Below are 26522 nucleotides of genomic sequence, written 5' to 3' on the forward strand. Positions count from 1 at the left end.
AACTGCCAATCCTGGCTTTCTATTGAACTCCAACATCGTAGTTATTACACATAATTTTTTAAAATTTGGATGCATAAACATTACGTCACTGAATTTGAAATACGGTGGTCTTTATTGCAATTGTAAGAAGCATCATCTAGTTTTTGACAAATACATGTATCTCAAGTAGAATTTTAATTTATGCATACATTAAAAAAATAACTCAATGAATGTAGTAACCAACACGATGTTGTGTGCACAATAAAAATCACGCAATGCTGGAGCATACGTCAAAATTTTGACGAATGATGGTTGAGAAAAATAAAATGAAATAAAAGCCAAATAAATCAATATTTATTATTGTTAATTTCTCCGCAAGTTTTAGAAAGTTATTTTTGGAAAAAAGGTTAAAACACTTGAATATTATTCACAAATACTTAATTAAGAATAAAAGGCATATCATTTGGTCAACTTGGTTCAAATCATTGACTTAAATTCCTTAACTAGGTTTAAATTTCTAAATAAATTTACACATTTGACATTAGATATGTGGATGATATCAATTATAAGTTTTATTTAAATGTTCAAAAAAAAGACAAAAAAAAAAAAGGGACTTTTAGGTTACTTTTCTCATTCAGATGTTGGGAGCAGCTTTGTGATTTCGCGAGAAGGTTTGTTCATGAGGCTTCTCACTTTGCATCAGCGCCGCGACAACTGGCGCGACGTTGCGAGTCGTGGAAGCCCATGACGATGTCAGATACTCGGCGTGAAAGATTTTCGTCCATCGACCTTCGTCACTTTTGCCCAAAAATATTCATGTCAAAACGATCCAAGTTGGGTGAGCTTCGGAGACTTTCATTGCTCTTGAAGGATATTCTCGTCACAGATTGAAGATTAGGATTAATGTCTTGCGTGCTGAGCGCTTGATTCTTCGAGTTCGCAAGTAGCGACGAATTGAGGTCCAACCCCAGCTGTAGGCGTTCGATGTTGAGTAGAGTCACTGTGATGGAGCTTCGTGGCTTCGTCGAGAATGCGGTGCTTCACTGTCTTGAGTTTGTTGATTGCTGTAAAAGTCTTGTTATTCAACACTGGCATGGAAGGTGTCATGGGTTGGCGTGCTCTACGGACTTTGTGGGAATTCCATGTACTAATGAAACCCTAATTTTGGAAAATCTGCGATTTCCGTTGACTGCAGCGTTAATGACAGAGTGCCTGACGGAGTCTGCTTCTTGAGGCGGTGGATTGTATATCTCTCCTATTTTGGGCAATGCAAATTGAATATGTTTCTGATTTGTTTGTGGCTGCTTGAGAAGGTTGTCTCATCCGATGGGTCTACCATCCTCAGTTTCATGTTCTTGGCCAGTGTACGAACTTGTAGAAACTCACGTTATTGTTTTCCGCATCATAGGAATGACTGAAGGAATTAGCGTTATTACATATGACGTTGAAAGTGTTAGCCTGTCTGCAGTTTTTCATGAGATCTCACGTTGGATAGCAATGGTGTACAGTGAGTTTGTATCCAACATTTGAGTTGATTTTGTTCATGTGTCCATGTCTGTGCATCCCCGTTGAGTCGCTGCACATTGGCTTCAGTGAGATGTTACGAACAAATCTGCTTGGGATTAAACATACCTGAAAGAAATTGGAGGGATCTTCCCAGTTCAATTCTTATTGTTACACTTGTTCGGGAAATGTGTCAGACATTTTGAAATTGATTCAACAAAACTCGATTATTCTTGAGATTCGTTCATTAACACCTTTTTCTTTGTCTTTCACAGATCATATTATTTGCTTCTTTAACTGAAAATCTTCGAAAGAATTGAATTTATTGTAAAACGATGGAAGATGCAAAGAAGAATGAAAGAAAACCTGCATCTGTTACTGCTGCCATCACCAAAAATATATTACTGTCGGTGGCCAAGATGACAAAATCGCATGGAATAGATATCAATACACCTGGAGCCGGGTCGTCGACCCAGAGAACGAGTAAGAGAGACGATTCTAAGACAGAAGCAAGCTCATCCAAAAGTAGAAGCTCTAGATCATTTTCAACCCAACACACGAACGAAGGCGATGTTTGTGGACAAATTCCAATGGAGGTGTTGGAGGATGACGTTTCTAGGAACCTTGCCACCCGCATCGGCAGATATCGAGTTTGGCGCCCTGAAGAATCTGTCGTCCGAAAACGTCCTGGCTACTGCGTACCTTCGGTGGAAGAATTGAACGCTCTGTACAGAATGCCGACACGGCGGCTTCGAACGAGAGAAGATGGCATTGGGGGAGCGACTCTTTGGCAACCCTGTGAGCCTGTCCCTCCCATTGGAGTTGAAGCTGCCATCGCCAGGAACCTAGAGATCCAACGCGAAGAAGACATCTGTGTGTCATATACCCACTTGGGTAAATGGAGAGATGTGTTGCGAGATCCTGTGGAGGTTGAGAATGGAAGGCGTTCTAAAAAACGTTCATCGAGGTATGAGACAAGCTATTTTTGCCACTCTCCCCATTTGACATTATTTTTACTGTTATTATTTTCTTTTGTTGTTATCGCTGTTATTGTTTTAGTGATGAGACGTGGTTTTCTTTCCATTCAATCAATCAGTTAAAGAAGCTGGTAGGAGTAAAAAGTTGTTTATTTTGCCTTCGTTGCAATGCTTTGGAATGAAGTGAATGATTCGATCTTATATATATATATATATATATATATATATATGTATGTGTGTGTGTGTGTGTGAGAGAGAGAATATATCTATATATACATACATTTATATGCAATGAACTTGGCAACAATGTATCAAATGCAATTGTAGTGTTTTGACTTGTAAACAAAAGAAGAAACCTTCCATTGCTGAAGGAAGGGATGAAACAAACAAACCAAAGGTAACATATCTTACAACGCAACCCACTATTCTCTCTCTCTCTCTCTCTCTCTCTCTCTCTCTCTGGCTCTATATATATATATATATATATATATATATATGCATATACACATATATAAATGTTAGGAGGTTTAACATGTATAATTTGTGTTCATGTATAACTTTTATCTTTATGCTTAGGTAGACGAGTTGATGGATTTAGAGCTTTCACACATAAAAACTGGTGATCAAGCTATAATTTTTTTCTCAACTAATCAAGATAAACCTCGTGTCAAATTCTTTTATTGTAACTTAGTTCCTTGTAGTCCAAGAGAATACAAACCATATGATATGTATGTTTGTAAAAGACTTGAACTAAATGATGAATACTACACTATTTCAAAATCTGGAGTTGTCCATATTAAACCAATTGAAGGTACGATGTATTTGTACATTTTTGATTTTTTAAATTATCATTGTAATATTCGCTTTCTATTTCTATTTAAATTTGCGATTTTGTGGTTACGTGATATATTCAATTTCTGATGTTTGAAATTGTAATGGTGAGATATGCATCAGGCACTTATAATTCATTAGAAAGCAGTTTTCAAACATTAGAAGAATACATGCGTGAAAAGTATGTATACCAGTTGTTACGAAAGATTAATTTTTTCAAGTTCTATTTGAATCAAAAAGCTATTAACATATGGAAGAGATACGTTGGCATGATAAAATTTCATCGCATCAAACAAAGACTAGTGAAAGGGTTTTTCCATTCCAAGCCTCAATTCATCAAAGGCTTGCTTACAGCATATTCATACATCTATGAATTGACTGAGCTTCCAATTGTCTACGTGACACAAAACCATCTCCATCAATTGGATGAATTTTCACACTCTCAATCGGATTTGCAAAGGCATAGTGCCATTCCTACTATTGAAGCAATATGTGACAAAATTCAAAAGGTGGTATCTGGTGTTTGTGATGAAGCTAAAAGACAAGCTCTAATTTATAAGGTACAAATGTTAAACTCATTCTCTACGAGTAAAATGTTTGGGTCATCAGATGAGTGGAATTACAAAAAATAAAAATAAAAATGTACACTGTGGTTATAGGAAAGTGTTCGGGATGAGGCAGAATTGAATGATAAGATTGGGGTATACTTACATGCAACTGGCAAGGCAAAGTTCCAAAGCATGGTGAGTATAAAAGCAGAGAAAATTTTGAGAGCAAAAATGTATCAAAGAGTGATGGCAGAAGAAAAAATGCTTGGGAATTATGTCCGCTTGGTAGATTATATGTTTGTGGAGCATCTGAGTCTCCGCTGTATTACCTCCACAGAGGAGTTGCTAGGCATGCTTGAAATTTGTAGAAACGGTCAAGAAAAAAACCCTAAAGGTGCTTTTACAACTAGCTTGTCATTCGGAGAAGATAAAATGCAATTCACTCCAGACGAAGCCAATGTTCTTTCAGTGAGTTATATATATATATATATATATATACACACACACACTCTCAAATTTATATACATAAACATACATACAATTTTCCAAATTATGTATGTATGTATATATAGGCATCATATAAATAACTCAATTGATGGGTGTTTCATTCTATTAACTTGGTAAGCATGTCGACTGTACATTGAACATGTTTATTGATTATCTATTTACTATTATTAATATTGTTTTTAAAAAGGTGCATGTGTAATTTTATCTTAATTTTCAATATTGATAAGTAAGGAAGAAATTGTGACATCAAATGCAGGTACTACATGGGGCCATAGAAGGCCTTCTTCAAGTTGTTCAAGCCACACCACGTATCCTTTACATGCGTGTCTTTTCACAATTCTTTGACTATAAGTTCACTGGAATGCCTGCCATCAATATAATCAAAGGAACTCCATATTTTTGGATTGTGCGTCAACGGATTCAAGAAATTGTTAAACTAGACTTTGCCGAGGCTCGCGCATATGCACAAGTATGCTCCTTTTCTAACCTAGCTCTATTCAAAGTTAAAAATTAAGAGGAATTGATAGTTTAATTTTATATATTTTTGAAAATTTGTCAAAGGTTTGGAATGAAATATAATATCATGGATGTTTTTTACAATATTACTACAGATTTCAGGATCTAGTGTTGTTTTCTTTAACTGTTTAATAGTTTTATGATTAAAATAAAATAAATGTGAAATATAGCATGATGCAATGATATTGTATAGGTGTTTGAAGAGCAAAGATCTCTGCATGATTTTGGAGAAGCATGGGATCTTGAAGCATTTTCATCCATTCAAAGGTCTGTAAGGCAATATAGGGAGGAAATGTCTAAACAACGTGAATGGAAGATAGAATTGGACAAGATGAGAATTGGATGGTAAATACTTTTTTATTTTTTTATTTCATTACAATCTTTCCATTAAATATAAATTTCAAAATATTTGGAAAATAAATTAAACATTTAATACACAATAAATAATTCAATTATAATCTACTTTAATAATATATGAAATGCTAGACAGATATAAAGTATCAAATATAGTAAAAAAAACTTATTTTTGACAATTGCATCCATGCTTTTTTATTAATTAAACATGTTCTAGATTAAACAGTAGTAAACCTCAGTTATGAATTATCTTTGGTGAACTGAAAATATTATCTTTAAAAAAATTATTGATATTCTAGAATTGAATTATGAAATTGTAAACATAAGTTATCATATTTATTCTTGATTTATTTTATTATTATTATTATTATTATTATTTTCAAATACAGTGTGATTGGAGTGCTCCAAGTTGAATCAAAGGTTTTGAGGAATTCTCTCATTCCAATTACCATTCGAACATTGGACACACTTATAGCAATTCTTCTCAAACATGGTAGAGAAGATTGTATTGCTGTGTTAAACTCTTTTACACAGAAAATTGCATTATTGGATCAACGACCTTTACAACTCGATGCGTTTGTCACATATTGTATTGTAAGAAATGGTACCATTTAAGCTGTTAAAATGATACAAATAATAGAGAGATAATAATAAATATAAATAAATTACCAATTTGTCATTTTCAAAATAAGTTAATATAGGTCTTGAAACATATAGAAAATATAGGTCATATGGAATATAAGTCTTGAAAAGTATCCTAATATGCTATATAAAAGTATAGTCTATTTTTATTTATTGATTCATATATATATATTTTTATTTATTTATTTATTTATTTATTTTTCCTTCAAAATGTAGGGTTACAACAAAATAATGGCTGAAAAGAAACAGTCTTTAGTTGAGGCATCTATCATTGATGATATGTATGAATTATTAGCAGCCTATGAGGTGAAGATACCAACAAATGATTCAGTAAAATTAGACGATTTACATGAAATTGTAAACACATTTGAAGATTCTATTGAAGGTGCAGATCTCCACATTCAAGAGCAAAAGCTGGATAAAATGGAGGATTTGAACACTGAGATTTCAAAAATCAGTGATAAGCTCATGACAATTTTGGGAGTTTTGCACACAGATTTATATTTATCACCAGCATCTGCTCCCACAACAGTGGTTGAAAGTCTTACAGAGATCAATGAAAGAATCCTATCAATAGTTGAATTAGTTGCATGCTACCAAGGATACCAAAGGCTCTTCAAGGTAACATACACACACATACAACTTATTATATAATATAAATTGTAGTTTAAGATATTTGAAAGATATGGTTCAAATAGTGCACATCATTATTAATCAACCAATGTGGTTTAATGGAATGTGTGTTTTTTTTTTTTTTGTAATATATTTTTCTTTAGATGCAAATAGACAACATGAGCAATCTTCAACAAACACAAAAAGAGTTTGCGTCAAGGTGGAATGTATGGAAGGCTTTGGATGATTGGATCCGAATGACAACCGAGTGGCTAGCATCTCCCGTGCAACAACTCAATGCATCCACCATCACCGGAAAAGTGGATGAGTTCTCTAAAGAAGCCTTCAAAATGGGAAAAGCCAACAAAGAGGACGTGGTTGTTTATCGGCTCAAGGATAACATTGAAGCCTTCAAAGAAGTGGTCCCTCTCATAGAAGAAGTTGCCAATCCCGCCTTAAAACAACGCCATTGGGAGCAAGTGTTTGCCGTCTTGGATCAACCGTTTGTTCCCAATGCCACTTTTAGCACCAATGACCTTTTAAAGTTTGGGATTTTGAATAAAATCGAAGAGGTGATTCATTTCATTCTTTCCTTACTTTGAAAAATACTTATTTCAATTTGATTTGGTTGAGCTCTTATTATTATAATTTTAATTTTTTATATATTTATATGTATATAAATAGAAAATTTTCATACAATACATAGGTACGGAACATAAGTGGAGTGGCAAGTAAAGAATATTCTTTAGAGAAGTCCTTAGAAAAAATGCTCAAAGATTGGGAAGGCATGGAGTTTATGGTGATGCCATATAAGGACTCGGGAACATTCATTGTAGGAGGAATAGATGAAATCCAAATGATCCTTGATGAGCAAACAGTGAAAATTTTATCTATGTGTGCATCTCCATTTGTGAAGCCCTTTGAACATGAAGCATTTGCATGGAGAAAATTGATTTTGGACCTCCAATCTTTGGTAGACAATTGGATTACTTGCCAAGGCACATGGCAATACTTGGGCCCCATTTTTGGGTCTAGAGACATAATGCGCCAAATGCCAACTGAAGGTGAGTTGTTTCAAATCGTTGATCAAACTTGGAGGGACGTGATGAAAAAAACTTATGCAGTTCCCAATTGTTTAGAATGTGGCAAAGACTTGGAACGCCTTTCAAGGCTCCAAGAAGCAAATCGCATATTAGAACTTGTAAACAAAGGCTTGGCTCAATACTTGGAGGTACAATTATTCAAACACTTACAAAATCATTTTTTATTCATATACACATGCATATGTTTTAAAACACAAGATAGATTTGTTCACAAAGATTTAACCTTCTTTTTTTCTTTTCTTTTTTTTTCATGTTGTTTTTCTCTTTTTTTTTTTTCTTACATGAAGGTGAAAAGAATTGCTTTTCCAAGATTCTTTTTCCTATCAAATGATGAAATGCTGGAGATTCTATCAGAAACCAAAGACCCATTGCGGGTTCAACCTCATTTAAAGAAATGCTTTGAAGGAATCAGTTCACTGCAATTTGAGTCCAATTTGGATATCACTGCTTTGATATCTGCTGAGGGAGAAATTGTTCCTCTTGTGGACAAGTTCAATCCCAAGGCCGCTCAAGGATCAGTAGAAAAGTGGCTATTACAGGTAAGATTAAATCCCCTCAAAAACACAAAATAAACTTCAAGTCTTTGCAAAAACATGTATTTTTTCCCTCACAAAGATCATCAAAGTAACATAATAAAAAATTAAAAAATAATAATAAAAAAAAAAACAAAACAAAACAAAACAAAAAAATTATAATAGATTGACATATTGAATGGGATTCCATTGGACTAGGTAGAAGAAGGCATGTTACAATCCATCCAAGACCAATGTGAAAGAGGGGTGCAAGCATATGTGGTAGTGCCAAGAATGCAATGGATATTAGAATGGCCAGGACAAGTGGTATTGGTGGCGAGTGCCATCTATTGGACCGCAGACACAACTCAATGCATCAAGAGTGGCGGAAATGCGGTGTCGGAGTTTGAAGGAGTATGCACAAAGCAATTGGGGGGTGTGGTTGGCTTGGTGCGGGGAGAATTGACGGGGCTTAATCGGATGACGTTGAGTGCGCTTGTGGTGATGGATGTGCATGCGAGGGACACGGTGCATCTCTTGGCAGTGGAGTGTGTGACACAAGAAAGTGATTTTTGTTGGCAAAGCCAATTGCGTATGTATTGGGAGAAACACACTTGCATGGTATGCATGATGAATGCCACCATTGAGTATGGCTATGAGTATCTCGGGAATTCCTCTCGCCTTGTTATTACTCCCCTCACAGACAGGTTAGCACCTCTTTACAATGGGTCCAAGCACATAAGTAATTAAAATTAGAGCGACATACATATATATATATATATATATAGTAAAAAGTGCATATATATATATTTTTAGTAAAAATATATATGTTTGATTTTACCTCTAATAATGTGTTATATGTATGTCTGTATATGTATATATATATATATATATATATATAATCTTTTCTCCCAACTACTTGCGTATATGTGTGTGTGGATTGTACAAGAATGCATTTGTGAATGCAAAGAGAAGATCAACAATTATAAAAAATGATGAAAATAATGATAAGCATAATGATAATAATAAAATTTGACAACATGTCTTCATACAGATGTTATCGCACATTAATGGGTGCAATTCATCTGAATCTAGGAGGAGCTCCAGAAGGTCCTGCAGGAACAGGAAAAACTGAGACTACTAAGGATTTAGCAAAGGTATATTTAGTTTCTTATTATATAAAAAATATTTAAATTATTCAAACTACGATATCAATTCATACTTTCATTGCTAAACAATATATTCATTGCATCATTTCATTGGTTTTATTTCTGTTCAGAAAGCTAAATATATATATGCATATATATATATATATATCAGCACACTTGTGTATATTAATATCATTTCATTGTTCCAGGCTCTTGCAAGACAGTGTGTAGTCTTCAATTGCTCTGATAGTTTAGATTACTTTGCCATGGCCAAATTTTTTAAAGGGCTTGCTGCTTCTGGAGCATGGGCATGCTTTGATGAGTTCAACCGAATTGATCTTGAAGTCCTCTCTGTTGTGGCTCAACAAGTAAGTATTTAAAAACAATAATCATAATAAAATAATAATAATGATATTGAAAATTATAAAGTAAAACATGTTCAAGATTAATCCTTTTCCTTTTCTGCACTACATGTATTCTTCTAATTCAAAATTTACCATTGACCATTAAACTCATTTTTTATTTATGATTGTGACACATCATCAATAGAATATCAATTTTGAAGATTTGTTTATTTTTATTTATTTATTTTTTTTAATGTATCTAACCTAATCTATATTCTTTTTTCAGAATAAAATATGTACCAACAAATTTTAAGTCTCCAGAAAACTCACGATGATACACTTATGAATATTAATCACAATTTTTATTCTTTTTTCTTTTTTGTCTAGGTGCTAGAAATCCAACTTGCAGTTCAAAATAAAGTCAAAACATTCATGTTTGAAGGATCAGAATTAACGTTGAGACCCACCTGCAATGTTTTTATTACAATGAATCCAGGATACGCTGGCCGTTCTGAATTGCCCGATAATCTTAAAGCTTTGTTTCGAACTGTGGCCATGATGGTTCCTGATTATGCCATGATTAGTGAAATCATGTTATATAGCAGCGGCTACTTACAAGTAATTAAATTCATTCTCATGAGATTCCATTTCATTTGTGACAGGCACTGTATCATTACAATACATAACCCAAGTAAAAGTTTTGACCTTTCATGAAAGAAGAAAGTGCTATATTAGTGCTGATATTTGCACTGTTTTTGTATTGATAGTTGTGTGTGTGTGTGTGTGTGTGTGTTGTGGAAGGGAAGGCACGAGACTGTGCGAGGAAGATCGTTGCAACGTATCGCCTGTGCAGCGAGCAGTTGTCAAGCCAAGATCACTACGACTATGGAATGAGGGCGGTGATGGCGGTGCTGCGAGCAGCATCCAACTTAAAGCAACGCTACCCAGACGAGGAGGAGTTCATCCTCATGCTCCGATCCATCATCGACGTGAACCTCTGCAAGTTTTTGTCGCAAGACGTGCCGTTGTTCAATGGCATCGTGTCGGATCTGTTCCCTGGTGTGGTGCTCCCCGAGCCTGACTACACGTTGCTCGACAAGGCGATGTCGGCGAACTGTAAGCTCATGAACCTGCAGTTCACGGCATACTTCATGTTGAAACTCATCCAGCTGTATGAAATGATCATCGTGCGGCACGGGCTCATGCTCGTCGGGCTTTCCTATTCGGGGAAGACGAGCGCAATCAGGGTGCTACAGAAGTCCCTCTCGGACATGTCGGAATGGGGTAACAACAATGAACGCAAAGTTTATGTACGTTAGGTGCATCTGCGGTGCAGTTGTTGTGTGATTCTATATATGGCGTTCTACAAAAACGGGAACATGATTAAACTCAATGTTGTTATAACAGACTATAATGTCAGTTTGAGATCATGGTTGTTGGTTTTGTTTATGTTTTGATTGGTTTCTTTGTTATGGTTGTTGTGTTTTTTTTCCAATGATTGAGATGGTGTAGGTGTCAACGGTGAACCCGAAGTCGGTGACCATGGGGCAGTTGTATGGGCAAGCGGATCCCATGACGGGAGAATGGGTGGACGGAGTGTTGGCTGTGCGGTTCCGAGAGCAAGCTTCCGAACCTACTAACGATCGCAAATGGATTATCCTCGATGGTCCTGTGGACGCCATTTGGATTGAAAACATGAACACCGTGCTGGATGACAACAAGAAGCTCTGCCTTCCCAACAGTGAAATTATCCAAATGTCCTCCTCCATGAACATGATCTTTGAGGTGATATATTGTGTTTGTGTGCGTTTGTTTCGATTTAGTTTAGTTTCGTATGTCAGTGGTTTATGATTTTAAGGGGAATAATAAATGAGATGATGGGGGGCATGAAAGGAGATCAGGTGGGAGACCTTGCGGTGGCATCTCCGGCAACAGTAAGCCGGTGCGGGATGGTGTACTTGGAGCCACACCAAATGGGATGGGCGCCGTTGATGAAATCATGGATGCACACGCTGCCCCCGACCATCGCTGGAGACAACCGGAAGCACCTGCAAGGGCTGTTCGAGTGGATGGTCGGGGGCTCGCTGCGGTGCGTTCGGAGGAACGTGAAGGAGATCTCCCCGACGTCCGACGCATCTCTAGTCACATGCCTGATGCGAACCTTCGACAGCGTGACGCGAGAGATCCGCACCGCGGAGGGCGCCGCCAACGTGGGCAAAGAGCGCCTCGTGAAGTGGATCGACGCCCTGTTCCTCTTCTCCCTGGTGTGGTCCATCGGCTGCACGGGCGACAACGAGGGCCGCGTCGTCTTCGACAAGTTTCTACAAGACCTGGTGGTGGGCATCATACCCGACGGCTTCGATCTGGTGGTGCCGGCGCACCACGACGCGCTGCTCTTCGACATGTTCCCGAACAACAAAGGCGAGTTCACGGTCTATGACTTCATGTTCGACAAACCCACCTGCAAGTGGCGCACCTGGGTGGACACGATCACTCCAGAGCCGATCCCTGATGGCGCGTCCTTCGATCAGCTGATCATCCCCACGAAAGACCAGCAACGGTACACGTATTTGCTAGACAAAGGTGTGATGCACGGAAGCGCACTGCTGCTGGTGGGCGGCACAGGCACGGGTAAGACGGTGTATGTGTTGCGGCATTTGCTGAAGGGGCTGGCTCGGGACGTGTTCACCAGTCTGCTGGTGGTGCTGTCGGCGCGCACCTCGGCCAACATGGTGCAGAGCCAGATCGACAACTCGCTCGATCGCCGGCGCCGTGGCGTGTTCGGACCCCCTGTCGGCAAGAAATCCATCATCTTCGTCGATGACTTGAACATGCCGCAAGTATAGTTGTTTCCCTCTTTTCATTGCAATATTCCCACTCTCTTTGCAATGAACAAAACTGCTCTTTTCACCGGTACCATGGTTTACGAAGTTACTCCCTTCTGTGAGCAATCTCCACTGTTTCTGACAAACTTGTGTTTGATACTTCATTTGGTACATTCATTGCATTTGAGCAACTCTTGCAATACCGTATTAACAATAGTGTTTATCTGTCATAACTTAAGATACTTCTGCAAAAAGGTTTTGCTAATCGTGCTTTCAAACCGTTCTTTGAAGTGCTTTGAGTGATACAACAATCAAAATGCTTTCACAGTGGTTGGAATCAATGTACCCGATCAACATGACAAAAGTTAACAGTATAGTTTGTGCTAGATCGACGTTTCAACTGTTTTCATGAAATCAGTTATGATATGATTGAAATAATATAAACTAGATAAAATTTTGGGGATGTTGGTAGCCGGAGGTTTATGGAGCTCAACCACCCATTGAACTACTTCGACAATATATGGACTTTGGAGGATGGTATGGAAGAGACAATGACTTTCGCACATTGGTTGATTGCCAATTTGTGGCTGCCATGGGTCCTCCAGGAGGCGGACGGAGTTTTGTTAGCAATCGATATTTGCGACATTTTAATCAAATTGGAGTAGCCTTGGTATTCCATTACTATTATTTTAAAAAATAAAACAAAATAATGGCAATAATTATAAGATGGATAGATCATACTTTTAAGTTTAATATGCGGATGGCACACAAAATTGAAAATGCATTATGATATAGAAGTATGATGTTTCATCAGCAAACTTGAGACACAATCGTTTTGTAAATGTATCATAGAAGTGATTTTATTTATTTATTTTGATTTTGTGGGGTCCTTGAATATAAGGTTGGCGAAGAATCTTTACACCTGATATTCTCAACAATCCTTGAATGGCACTATTCTGTCAAAAACGACTTTCCTGTGGACATCAAAAAGTGTTTGAATGGAGTCATTGTGGCAACTCTGGATATTTATAATGAAGCCAAAAATAAACTGTTGCCCACTCCAACAAAACCTCACTATACATTTAATCTGCGTGATTATGCTCGAGTTATCCAAGTATTGGTTTTATTTTATTTTCATATCTTTGACATTAAACATGAAAATCAAACTCCCAACCATGAATTTTCTAAATAGCATTGAAGTAACTTGTAGTACTTTATAGTCGTTATAGCAAATTTTGGATAAGATTATCAGAAAGACATTTGACATTTTTTGGCTACAGGGAATAATGTTGCAAGTTCCAGACACAATTCCAATTGGGAAATCAGGTGAGGACCAACACATACGTCTTTGGGTCCATGAGGTGCTTCGGGTTTTCTATGATCGTTTGGTTGATGACCAAGACCGAGATTGGATGCTTAATTATCTTTGCAAAATGACTAAAAAACACTTCAAAAAAGACTTCCATCAACTTTTTGAGCACCTTCTTGGTGATGGAGTCTCAAAAATTACACAATTTGAATTGCGGCGGTAAACTTTTTGTATTGTGCTATCATTTATTTGCATTGACATATGAAATTACTTGTGATAATTCAGTGCAGTGGTTTTGAAATTGCTATTAGGTTGCTACAGTATTATATGCTCCACAATCACATGCATATCAACACACACACAAGAATTTATATGTATATATATATATATATATATATGTGTGTGTGTGTGTGAGAGAGAGAGAAAGAGAGAGATTACTTGTGCTAAATCAGTACAATAGTTTTGAAGTTTCTACAATACTATAAGCTCCACAAATGAGTCTATCTATCTATCTACATTCATGTATAGTATCTTTATGTTCTTTTCTTTTACTTGCAAATTAGAAACTTTTTTGGGGATTACACAATTGAAGATCCAGAGGAAAGAAAATATAATGAGATTACAGATATTTCAGCATTAATCAAACAAGTAGAAACATATTTAGCAGATTTCAATGGAGTCAGCAAAAGGCCTATGAATTTGGCCATCTTTCTTTTCGTGGTAGAGCACGTGTCTCGCATTTGTAGGGTTCTAAAACAACCTGGAGGCCACATGCTCCTTGTTGGAGTTGGAGGCAGTGGACGCCAGAGTTTGACACGACTTGCTGGTGCCATCTATGGAATGGAAGTTTTCCAAGTATGACAAAACCCTATTTGTTTGATTGTGTTTCATATCCATGAAAAAATGTTAACAAAAATACCTATACTATCAAATGAAACAATAAATTTCTAATAAGTTGCAATAAAGTATTGGTTTTAATGAACCACAGAATATAATTCAATTTAGAGCATCTTGAAGTAAAACTTGGTTTTTGGTGGTGAAGGTAGAAATAAGTAAAAGCTATGGCAAGATAGAATGGCGGGATGATTTAATGTTGATGTGTAAAAAAGCCGGCGCGGATCCATGCATCCCAAGTGTGTTTTTGTTTAGTGACACTCAAATAGTGGATGAGGGATTTGTTGAGGATATTAACAATTTGTTGAATTCTGGAGAAGTGCCAAATATGTATCCAAGTGATGAAAAAGCCCTAATCATGGAGGCCGCACGAGATAAAAGCTCAAAGGCCGGTTTGCTTTTAGAGACTATGGCTGATGTTTGGAAGTATTTTGTTGACAAAACCAAAGCCAACTTGCATATCATTTTTGCAATGAGTCCAGTAGGCCAATCATTCAAGGATCGTCTCCGCCAATTCCCATCACTTGTCAATTGTTGCACCATTGATTGGTTTCAGGTGTGGAACTTTCAATAATTAATTCTAAAAAATAAAATAAAAAACAAAAAAATGTTTTTATTTTCATTCTACATGGATATGTGCTTGAAAAAAACTCATGGAAAAAGTGAAAATAGTGAAAAATCATATAACAAGTGACAACTTTTGAAAATTTCTTAATGTAGGAGTGGCCAAATGATGCATTAGAGGCTGTTGCTTTGAAATTCTTGACGCCAATGGATCTGGAGCAAGAAATGTGTGATAGTATTGTTACCATATGTAAAGTGAGTATTATTTTTATTTATTTTTATTAGTTTCATACTTCTTTTTTTTTTTTTTGTGTGTGAATCAAAATTTTAAATTACATATTACTGTATATTCAACATGACATGGTATTGATATATACAAGAATTTAACACAATATGTATTTGTTTTAGACATTTCATGAATCTGTTCGTAATTATTCACTTGAGTACAAAGAGAGCCTAGGCCGATTCAATTATCTCACCCCCACCTCATTTCTGGAGCTTATTTCTAGCTTTCAGGTATACACAAAATTTATTTTACTTCACCAGTTTTATTAACTTTATATTTATATTTTTTTCAATTTAGGGTCCTCTTTACAAGCATAATGTTCAATGAATTCACTGACACAAATAAGGCCTTCTCGTTTGTGTATAAAAATAAAATAAAATTGGATAAGTAGTTTATAAAATTCACGGATAGGTTGTAGAATTTGGATTTTACTTGGTTGTATTCTGTAGTATAATTATATTTCTAAAAGAGATGCATTCTTTAAGTTGGAAAATATCTGACAAAACATTTATATATTTATACTTATATTTATGTATGATTTTTTGGCTTCTTAATACAGTCTATTTTACAATCGAAGAGGAAAGAGAATGTACAACAAAAGAAGAGATATGAAGTTGGATTAGGAAAGCTTGCATCTAGTTCTCAACAGGTTGCCGCAATGCAAGCAGAACTCACAGACTTGATGCCCAAACTCATTAAAACGGTACTCCTTTGCATCATTTGTAAACTCTCATCTAAAATCCAATATGCTCCAAATTAATTACATTTGCTTTAAAAATTGCTTAAACACCTTGAATGACCACTGCTATATATTTCTTATGTTGAAATCGAATGCATTTGATTCAACAAAAACTCACAATTCCACACTTTACAGAAACAACAAATAAATAAATAAACCAATCAATAAATAAATAAATAAAACATGCACATGTTTTGAAATCATGTACTCTGAAAACACATGTTTTGAAATCATGATTTCAAAACATGTGTTTTCAGAATTCATCCAAATATATCCTCCAATTAGAAAAGAATTCTGATCACAACAATTCAGTCCAACAGATTATAAAAGCCTTTCTGCTTTCCTCTCTTGACTGAGGAGTTCCACAAACACAAAACACCAATCGGTCAAGTAAAATGAATTAGATAGAATCACAGATTTGGTATTGGCATTCAGAACAAAACAGAGGAAATCTCACAGTTGGGACACCTTGCATGTCCAGGTCGGCGAAGTGGAAGTGATGATGAACGTAGTGGAAAAAGAAAAAGTGGAGAAGGTAACGTACAAAACACAATACAAAAAAAAACTGCTTAACCCAAACCTCTATCTCTTTAGTAAAACTATATAATACATGTGTACATGTGTGTGTGTGTATATATATATATATATATGTATATATAGATTTTTTTTTTCTGCATGTGTATGAATGTATATAGGGTGTTGCCATAGTTACCACAGTTTTTGTGCTGTTTCCACCACAAATTGTTCCATTCCACATGTATTTTAGTTTATATATATATATATATATATATATATATATTAAAGTAACATGTGGTGAATTGAATATGATAGTAACAATAACTGTGGTGGCATTAGCAATATTCTTATATATATATATATATATATATAGAGAGAGAGAGAGAGAGAGAGATAAATGAATGAATGAATGAATGAGATTGTGTGGAATCGTGGTGAGCAGGTGGAGCCAAAGAAGGCGGTGGTGATGGTAGACGAGGCCGAGGCAAACAAAGCAGCGAGCGCAGCCAAAGTGATCAAGGATGAGTGCGAGGCCGCACTGGCCGTGGCGATGCCAGTGCTAGAAGAGGCACTTGCAGCGCTGGACACGCTCTCCGTGAACGACATCAACTACGTGAAGAAGCTGGCAAATCCTCCCTACCTTATCAAGCTAGTGCTGGAGGCTGTTTGCGTAATCCTGGAGGTGAAGCCTGCCAAAGTACCCGACGGCAAAGGAGGCCAGATCATGGACTTCTGGAAGCCCTCCATCATCCTCCTGAATGACAAAAACTTCCTCCAAAACTTGAAGGACTACGACAAGGATAACATTAAAGCCCCCATCATCGATAAGATCCGCAACGTGTATGTTGCCAACCCGGAGTTCACGCCTGCTAAGGCTGCCAACGCGTCGGCTGCTGCAGAGGGCCTCTGCAAATGGATCATCGCCATGGATAAGTATGACGCCGTTGCGAAAGTTGTGGCCCCGAAGCGAGCAAAGCTCATGGAGGCGGAGGCGGCGTACGAGACTGTTATGGTTGGGTTGCGCGAAAAGCAAGCGGACTTAAAAGGCATCCTTGCGAAACTGCAGGAGTTGGAAGATGATCTTGACTCTAACATGATTATGAAGGAAACTCTGCAGGTGAGTGCTCATGGGTCCTCACAAACTTGTGAAGTGATCGGCTTGTTTGAAGAAGTAGCGTTCAGCATGTATGTTTTTTGTTCGAAGCAGAACTTCTGTGTTTCCGGCTAGAAACTCAAGAATGTGGATGTGGGTGATGGAGAATTGTGTAGCATGAAGTGAAGATGTGCACGATAAAGATTGAGCGTGCGGAGCAGCTCATCGGTGGACTTAAAGGTGAAAGAATCCGGTGGATTGCTCAAGCCAAAGAGTTGGGCGAAGCGTATCCAGCGTTGACTGGAGACAGCCTGCTCTCCGCCGCCATTGTGGCTTATCTTGGTGCTTTTACCTCTGGGTGTGTATATCCTCCTTAAGATTCCATCACAGAACCAATTCTCGAATAATGTGAAAAAAATTGGCCGAAAGCGAACACTCATAACACTCATAACACTCATACACACACAAAACACGCAATGTTTTCCAAATTGTGATATTCAACCTTTTAGGTTAGTAACTCACTTTTGTTCTGTTTTTATTGTGTGTTAGATACCGGCAGAGGATTTTAGAGGCGTGGAGGAAGATTATCAAAGACCTGAGAATCCCTCATTCAGCGAATTACACTTTAACATCTAAACTAGGGAATCCAGTTGAGATCCGAGAATGGATGATTTTCGGACTACCCAATGATCCTGTGTCGGTTGACAACGGTATCATTGTTGCCAATGCTCGTCGCTGGCCTCTCATGATCGATCCCCAGGTTACAACAAAACTTAACTCTCATGTTATGTATCCCTCCGTCCAATAAACAGCCAGATAAAACAGACCCTCTCTCTCTCTCTCGCTCTATATATATGTACATATAGAAACACACACATACATACACCTGTGTGTCACTGTGGAAAGTGTTATGTAAGTAGGAAAATTGTAAGTACAATGATAAAAGGGTAGCAAGTGGGAGTGGATCAATCTTAACAGGGTCAAGCAAATAAGTGGGTGAGAAACATGGAAAAGGAACGAAACCTACAAATCATTAAACTCGGCACGGACTATATACGAACGCTTGAGAACGCCATTCAATTCGGTCAACCTGTTCTTCTCGAGAACATTGGCGAAGAACTCGATCCTTCCCTGGAGCCTGTGCTGCTGAAACAAGTACGCTGGCTTCGACTTGTTTTGACCTTCAAAACTGTTGCCCAGACTGTTCATTGGCGGCAGTTTATGCTAAAAAAAGGACCCTGTAATATGTCTCTCTCTCGCTCTCTCTCCCACACACACACACAGTCACTCACCATTCTCAACTGCATGAATGGCAGATTTTCAAATCAGCTGGAATGATGTGCATCAAGCTTGGCGACACCATAGTCGAATATAACAACGACTTCAAGTTCTACATAACAACAAAGCTGCGGAACCCGCACTATCTCCCGGAAACTTCCGTGAAAGTGACGCTGTTGAACTTCATGATCACGCCGGAGGGCTTGGCGGATCAGTTGCTGGGGGTGGTGGTGGCGCAAGAGCTGCCGGACCTGGAGCGGCAGAAGAATGAGCTTGTGCTTAGTGGCGCGGAGAACAAGCGGAAGCTGAAGGAGCTGGAGGACCAGATCCTGGAGGTTCTGTCCAACAGTGAGGGGAACATCCTGGAAGACGAGTCCGCCATCCGAATCATTTCGGAAGCCAAAATCGTCGGTACCGACATCGGAATAAAACAAGTAACAAACCTAAACTGAGTCGCACACCTTCGGCATTTCCTACACCGCCGTTGAAGGGCGCATCAGTATCCTAATGTGTGTGATGGCACTGCAGGCTCAAGCAGAGATCACCGAGAAGGAGATTGACGAGGCTCGGAAAGGTTATGCTCCCTCCGGAGTGTACACTGCTGTTCTGTTTTTTTGTATATCCGACCTGGCTAACATTGATCCCATGTATCAATACAGTTTGCCCTGGTTTGTGTCTTTGTTCATCATGTCTATTCAAAACAGTGACAAGACCACCGACTTGGGGAAGCGGCTTGATATCATTGCGGCACATTTTCTATACTCACTTTACCTAAATGTTTGCCGATCACTGTTTGAAAAGGACAAACTATTATTCTCGTTGTTGTTATGTACAAGACTGCTCAGAATGCGTGGGGAGGTGAACCTTCAAGATTGGCTATTCTTTCTCACGGGTATTCTATTACACTCATATCATCCTTGCATGGATCTTACATCTTATGGTGTCTTCCCAGCTCGTTTATCTTTTGTTGATGTATGCATACTGCGTTGTGCATAACTGAATATTCAAATTCCTACACAAAAGTACGCGCTCTACATAAAACTTTAGTTTTCTCTGCAATGTGGGCACATCACCCGATACATAAGCTGTGGGATCAGCATATGAAATACCTTCGGATTTTGATGGAATATTTCGGGTTTTAATCGAGAGACGAAATTAAGAGTCACATTGAGGATGATGATGACAATCTAACCTTTTTCACTACGAGGGTGTGAAGAGGGAACTGAAGAACACAGTCTCATGTTGACACCAATCAACACTCTCTATAACGACAAGCTTTACACAGACTTACACTCACACACACAACACAAATGCTGCGTTTTCAACTCGATCTGAACCAAACGTGGTTCCGTGGTGCGTGTCTGATGGTGCAGGGGGGATGGCCAGTAATGAACCAGCTCCAAATCCAGCTCCAAGCTGGATTACTGGAAGGTCATGGACAGAACTTGACCGACTATCCAAGGTTGCGGCCTTCAGAGGCTTAAGTGATCACGTTGCAGCCAACCTCCCTGACTGGAAAGCACTGTTTGACTCGCTGGACCCGCACAAGATGCTCTTACCTGGATCGCTTGCCAGCCGACTAACGGGGTTCCAGAAGCTACTGGTGCTGCGTTGCTTGCGCCCAGACAAAGTCATCCCTGCCATCCAAGACTTTGTGATAGAGAATTTGGGGGCGAAGTTCGTGCTGCCACCGAATTTCAACCTGGATGCTTGTTACCGGGACTCCAGCGCATCGTGCCCGCTGATCTTTGTGTTATCCCCAGGAAGCGACCCAACTGCTGCTTTGCTAAAGTATGCAGCCGACATGGGAATGTCAGAAAAGTTTGCGCCCATTTCTCTTGGTCAAGGCCAGGGACCCAAGGCCAAGGTTCTCATTGCCGATGCCCAGACTTCGGGTCAGTTTCGCATTCGAGATGTGCTTCTCAGTACCACACAAATTTTATATATATTTCTGGAACATGTTATACACCCACAAACAGTTCAAGTGTAACAAATGGAGGTTTTTGTCTTGTTCCACACTGACCTGATTACATCTTAATTTTGCACAGGTTCGTGGGTGCTCCTCCAGAATTGTCATTTGGCACCATCATGGATGCCCGAGCTAGAAAGGATTTGCGAAAGTGCTGGTTCTGATTGCAACCAAGACTATCGATTGTGGATGACCTCATATCCTAGCCCAAAGTTTCCGATCACAATTTTACAGGTGTCATACCGCCACAACACATGATTTATAGTTTAGAAGGATCCATTTTTGTAAAAATTGACAGATGCTTACTTTTCGCAGTAGGCCGGATCCTGACTTTCGCTGAAATTCTATGTGCTAAGAATGGGGTTAAAATGACGAACGAACCACCGAAAGGTCTCCGCGCCAACATAAGAAGGTCCTACTTGCTGGATCCAATTGCTAACAAGGAGTTTTTCGAGAGCTGTAACAAACCTCAACTCTTCAAAAGCTTGTTATTTGGGTTATGTTTCTTCCATGCTGTGGTGCAAGAGCGCCGGACATTTGGCCCGTTGGGGTGGAACATCCCCTACGGATTTGACGATGGAGATCTACGAATCAGGTGCTCATTGCGGATTTTTCCACTCTCATGTTGTTTTTGTCTGGGTTCCACTGAAATAACCGAAACTTATCTCGGAAAGTTTGTTAATGAAGTATACTTCGCCCAATTCAATGAATGGAATTAAAAGTATTTCTACAGCCACCGTCTGATCTGGAAGGGGCTGGGTGGTGGCCTGATGCGTGTGAATGTAACAAAAGTGTGAGGCAGCTTCACATGTTTATCAACAACACAGAAGAAGGCAAACAAATCCCATTGGAAGCATTGAATTACGTCACAGGAGAGTGCAACTATGGAGGGCGAGTGACAGGTCAATGCCCAACTCCACACAAACCAAGACATTCCATTTGCACCGAAACCAATTCACGTGCTTCAATTCACATAAAATTATAAACTTCGAACAAAAGGCTTTGATGCCAGCTCACTAAATTGATTCGAATTCGCCATGTGCAGATGACAAGGATAGGATCCTGCTAACGACCATTCTGCGAACTGTGTATTGCATGAAAATGATGGAGGAAGGGTACGCGTTGTCGGAGTCTGGCCTCTACCGAACGCCTCCAGTGGGGAGTTTGGAAGATTACATGGCTTATGTGGAGACCTTCCCTGTGATTCCAGCCCCGGAAGCCTTTGGATTGCACTCAAACGCAGACATCACCAAGGATATGAACGGAACTACTTTGATCTTGTATTCGTTGCTGCTTGCTTCATCAGATGCAATCGGTAAGAATGGATCGTCTTTCTCAACCAACAGTTCAGTGTATCCACTTTAAGAGCAGAGTTTTACCCACAGGACAAGGTTTGAGACGAAATAGATGATTGATTCTGTATGAAAGAGCAGGTACTGGAGGAAAAGCGGGGGGCAGTGGAGGAGGTGGAGGGGTCAAATCGGTGGTGTTAGCGATGATCAAAAACTTGCCACCTAATTTCGACATAGAAACCACGCAGCTCAAGTACCCAGTTCTGTATGAAGAGAGCATGAACACCGTTCTAACGCAGGAAATGACTCGCTTCAACAAGCTGCTCTCGACGTGCGTGGACCTTCTTCACACCTCTTTTTCGCTTTTGTCTATTTACCCGATCTAAAAACAAAAAATAAAATATAAACTAATCTAAAAGAGTCTTCAAGTGAATGACGATGTTTCAAGTTACTACTTCTGTTCAAATCTTTAAAATTGATAACATTTTATTTTTTAGGAATAATCATATGCAACTTGCGGGAGGATTCTTTTCCCTGTTATGAGTCTTTGGCATCCACTCTGAAAATCCAAAGTCGGAAACATTGTTCAAACTTGAGCTTAGAAATTAGAAACGTGGGCTTTGGATGGAGCCAGGATTCGTGTCTCTCTGCAGACAATAGAGAAGGCCATCGATGGATTGGTGCTCATGTCCGGAGCTCAGGAAGAAGCGTTTCGCAGCATTCAAGTCAACATGGTTGCATCCTATTCTCATTTTATTTCATTTACATATTGTTCTGCTCATCAAACCCAAGTCTGGAGAACCTTGAGAATGTAACAGAAGTGACAAACTTCCCTTATGCCGTCTTTCTGCAACCATTATAAAACGACACCACAGAAAGCTAGTAGCACCTTTTTTACAGACTGCTGATGCAAATGGTGGTGTGTGCACAGCTCCCTGCCATGTGGGCGAAGGTTTCGTATCCATCGATGAAGCCGCTGGCGTCGTACATGAAAGACCTTCTGGAACGTATTGAGGTGTGTCTCGCACGTCCGCATCTGAGTTGATTCGTTCGCAAACTCATCACAAAATTCTCAAAGTCCAATTTTCAAGTCTTCGAAACGTTATTCACTAACCCGTGCGCGCCCATCAGAGCCTTTTTAAAATCACTAGATCTTTGCCAATTATTGGTCCCACGACATAGTTCTGTTTTATGTAAACCGTACATTGAGCGAGAAGAATCAAGCATATTTCAACGACAATACCATAATCTCTGAGAATGCAGTCAAAGCAGATCGTCGATACCGCTCTTCAAACAGGTTTTCTCTGGGGTTCTATCGACATGTTCACAAATCCGTGTTCGCCGTCAAACGTGGGAAGGACATAATGCAACCCCGGGTTTTCATGAACTGCAGGTGCTGCAAACCTGGTATGAGGTGGGGAGGCCAGCGGTGAACTGGATCAGTGGATTCTTCTTTGCGCAGTCCTTCATGACAGCCGCCTTGCAGAACTACGCCAGGCGCAAGAAGCTTGCCATCGACGGCATCGGTTTCGAGTTTTTCATGCTGGACAACGAGCCAACAGAGGTCCCCACCGACGGTGCTTACATCAAGGGCTTGTTTCTGGAGGGCTGTGCCTGGGATTCCGTCCAAAAGGTGTTGTGCGAGTCCCAGCCCAAGATTCTTCACATCCCAGCGCCGTGCATCAAGTTGCAGCCTGCATTGCTGGCGAACATTGTGCCGGGTCAAGTGTACAACTGCCCTGTGTATCGCACGGGAGAGCGTAGGGGAGTGTTAGCCACCACGGGTCACTCCACAAACTTTCTCATGAGCATCAGGGTGCCGTCTTCGCAGCCATCCAGTCACTGGACTCGTCGCGGAGTCGCCATGCTGTGCAGTCTCAACGACTAACCACAAACCCCCTCATCTTTTTTCTGCTGCTGCTGGTGATGGTGGTCATCGACTTCATCACTAATCCGAACTGGGTGCGAAGCTTGACGGTCTGTCATATACGGTTACGCCCTCTACAGCATCCAGCTTGCAAAGCATCACTCTTGCTCATGAAGTTGCTCTAAACTCAGAGAGAGAGTTAGGGAGGAGCAAAACAGTCACCTTGTGCAACTTTGGTTGTAATAGAAACGACGTAGTGCTATGGTATCACGTGGAAGTTAGTGCTTGTAGTAGACTGATGCTTGTGGTCGATTAAGTACAAGGTAGACAAACCATTTTTGATAATTTAAGCATTTTAGCATATATCTAGTAGGTATAAAAATGGAGAAAAAAAAATACTTCCATGAAGTAAAATAGAAATCAAGAGGATTCCAAATGTTTTCATACAATTTGGTCCGAAGACAAAATTTATATAGATGTTTTAGATAAAGATTCTCTTTGACCCATTTTCAACATATAAGATAACACAATTTTGATAGTTACAAAATCAAGAATCTAAGTTTTACAAAACCATGATGTAGCACCTAATTATGCTATCAAACTTTACTTAATTCTATACTACCTACAAATGTAAATGTGCAAATGAGGCAACAAAAATTTAAACATCTAATTGTACATAATTTGGCAAGCTACAACACATGAAACTTGGTGTGTAAGACTAGGCACTACAAGCACAAAAAAATTTGCAAATCTTGATATTGTGCTTCTTTTGTATATGCAGTCATTTCACATGTGACTTTCTGCTCAAGTATCTTGCAAGCAAGTTCTTTTATAATAATGTTTCAATCAAGGACCTTATAAGCATGCTATTTTGCAACAATCTTCTACTCAATAGTCTTGCAGGTCTATTCTATTGCGATTGCAACCAAGTGAGTTTTTTTTTTTTTAAATCTTATATTCTTATAGATTCACTAATCTTTTACATTTCAACTCTTCTTGATAAATTTGTGTCTTTTTTTCCTTTCTCATTTAAGATTTTGATCTTGGATTTGTTGTATAATACTCATATATGTCTCCAAGATTAGTATTAATGATTTAAAAAATTCTACTATGGAATCTACATTATGTCTCTTCAAATTGGGCATGTTTCTGATAGTAGGCAGCATTATGAAGTGAGTTATGGATTTTGGGTTAGAGCATATACAGTCTAATCTACCAACATCTTTTGCCAATTCTAGATTTGATATGTTTGTATCAACAAAAAAATATTTAGTAGTGGAATTTGGAGTCAATTCTAAGTCTATTGCAATGTCATGAACTAGCAAGGCAAGTACCTCTTCACCAACTAATTCTATGCCACTACCTTCATTCTTTGCAAAATTTCAAACTCCATTGTTTTTATTTGTCTAACTTCTTCTATAAATTACGTGTATATTTTATTTAATCCATGTAATAGTCTATTTTTGTTTTGTCAAACAAAAGATTTTGATAGAGTTAAAATATTTGGTCATATTGTTCACTATAAAAGCATGTTTCAAGCTTAAAAACATCCAATGTATAATAATTTATTTTTATAGAGCCTGATTTAGATTTTTGGATATCTAATAATTCTAATATTCATTGAAATAGATCTTGAATGGTCCAAATATACATGTATCTAGAGATTGCATAGCAAGTAATATATAAGGTGGTATGCTTAGAATGTCCAATCTTACATTTTATGCTAGTCTTGGTACTTGAATAGTAACATGACATGTATATTTGTCAAGGATCAATAGATGCCTCTAGATAGGAGAAATGCCACTAAGTCATTCCACATTTGTAATAAAATAAGAATTCCATGTGGAGAACAAATAACTTATCATCCAAATCTTATGTTGTATCGCCATAATTACACTTGCCTCATAATGCTACATATAGTCTTTTTGAAAAAAAATCTTTTTAAAAATGTAGAAAGATGATATGCCTAATTCCATTGTGTTGATGCAAATCAATACTAATAGCCATTTTTTTTAATCTAAAATGGTGAAATATACCTAATAAACATGTTTTAGTGCTATAACAAGTACATCACCATTTTTTCATGCTTTTACATTGGACTTGTCACAATTCTACACCATGTCTAAAAGATATCCATGCAATGTATATAATCCATTTAAAGTATCATAAAAGCTTTCCAAATTTTTTTTTGCATAGTATTTTTGCTCTAAAAGATGCAAAGACTTATGCCACCCTCATCATGAGTTCCAAGTAATGATTTTTAAACTACCTCAACTATCCATCACTGTAAATCTTATTTTTAAACAGAGTATGT

General features: G+C 38.4%; 1 protein-coding gene across 7 annotated transcripts; it reads left to right on the plus strand.

Moving 5' to 3' along the window:
• Positions 1–43: 43 nt before the first annotated feature.
• On the plus strand, positions 44–24829 carry LOC112289327 (uncharacterized). 7 transcript variants are annotated; one of them, XM_073537984.2, is made up of 45 exons: positions 44–1014; positions 1175–1292; positions 1758–2449; positions 2787–2856; positions 3036–3270; positions 3414–3850; positions 3950–4306; positions 4602–4814; positions 5055–5206; positions 5605–5809; positions 6074–6478; positions 6634–7041; positions 7176–7700; positions 7860–8111; positions 8304–8791; positions 9139–9241; positions 9442–9600; positions 9964–10194; positions 10383–10886; positions 11089–11361; positions 11478–12416; positions 12874–13071; positions 13303–13515; positions 13682–13929; positions 14274–14565; positions 14753–15160; positions 15325–15423; positions 15577–15684; positions 16014–16157; positions 16675–16728; positions 17152–17826; positions 17979–18160; positions 18352–18562; positions 18781–18957; positions 19119–19514; positions 19609–19972; positions 20454–20975; positions 21129–21283; positions 21406–21644; positions 21842–21951; positions 22095–22364; positions 22483–22672; positions 22976–23075; positions 23273–23356; positions 23735–24829. In XM_073537984.2, exons 3-45 carry the CDS (start codon positions 1818–1820, stop codon positions 24227–24229), a joined length of 12522 nt encoding a protein of 4173 aa, XP_073394085.1. In that variant the 5' UTR covers positions 44–1014; positions 1175–1292; positions 1758–1817; the 3' UTR covers positions 24230–24829. The 7 variants fall into 7 exon arrangements, with proteins under 7 accessions (XP_073394085.1, XP_073394086.1, XP_073394089.1 ...); XM_073537985.2 differs by having other exon boundaries at positions 44–938; XM_073537988.2 differs by having other exon boundaries at positions 44–817; positions 1175–1343.
• The last annotated feature ends 1693 nt before the right edge of the window (positions 24830–26522 follow it).

Source organism: Physcomitrium patens, chromosome 12 (assembly GCF_059467195.1).
Source record: "Physcomitrium patens ecotype Gransden chromosome 12, ASM5946719v1, whole genome shotgun sequence".
Classification (NCBI taxonomy): Eukaryota; Viridiplantae; Streptophyta; class Bryopsida; order Funariales; family Funariaceae; genus Physcomitrium; species Physcomitrium patens.

What these genes read in the sequence shown, in the direction of transcription:
- LOC112289327 (XM_073537984.2), top strand. Translation starts at nt 1,818, where the DNA reads ATGGAAGATGCAAAGAAGAATGAAAGAAAACCTGCATCTGTTACTGCT. An exon ending in GACAAGCTCTAATTTATAAG is followed by an intron (nt 3,851 to 3,949) that starts GTACAAATGTTA and finishes CTGTGGTTATAG; the next exon opens with GAAAGTGTTCGGGATGAGGC. An exon ending in CGTTTGTCACATATTGTATT is followed by an intron (nt 5,810 to 6,073) that starts GTAAGAAATGGT and finishes TTCAAAATGTAG; the next exon opens with GGTTACAACAAAATAATGGC.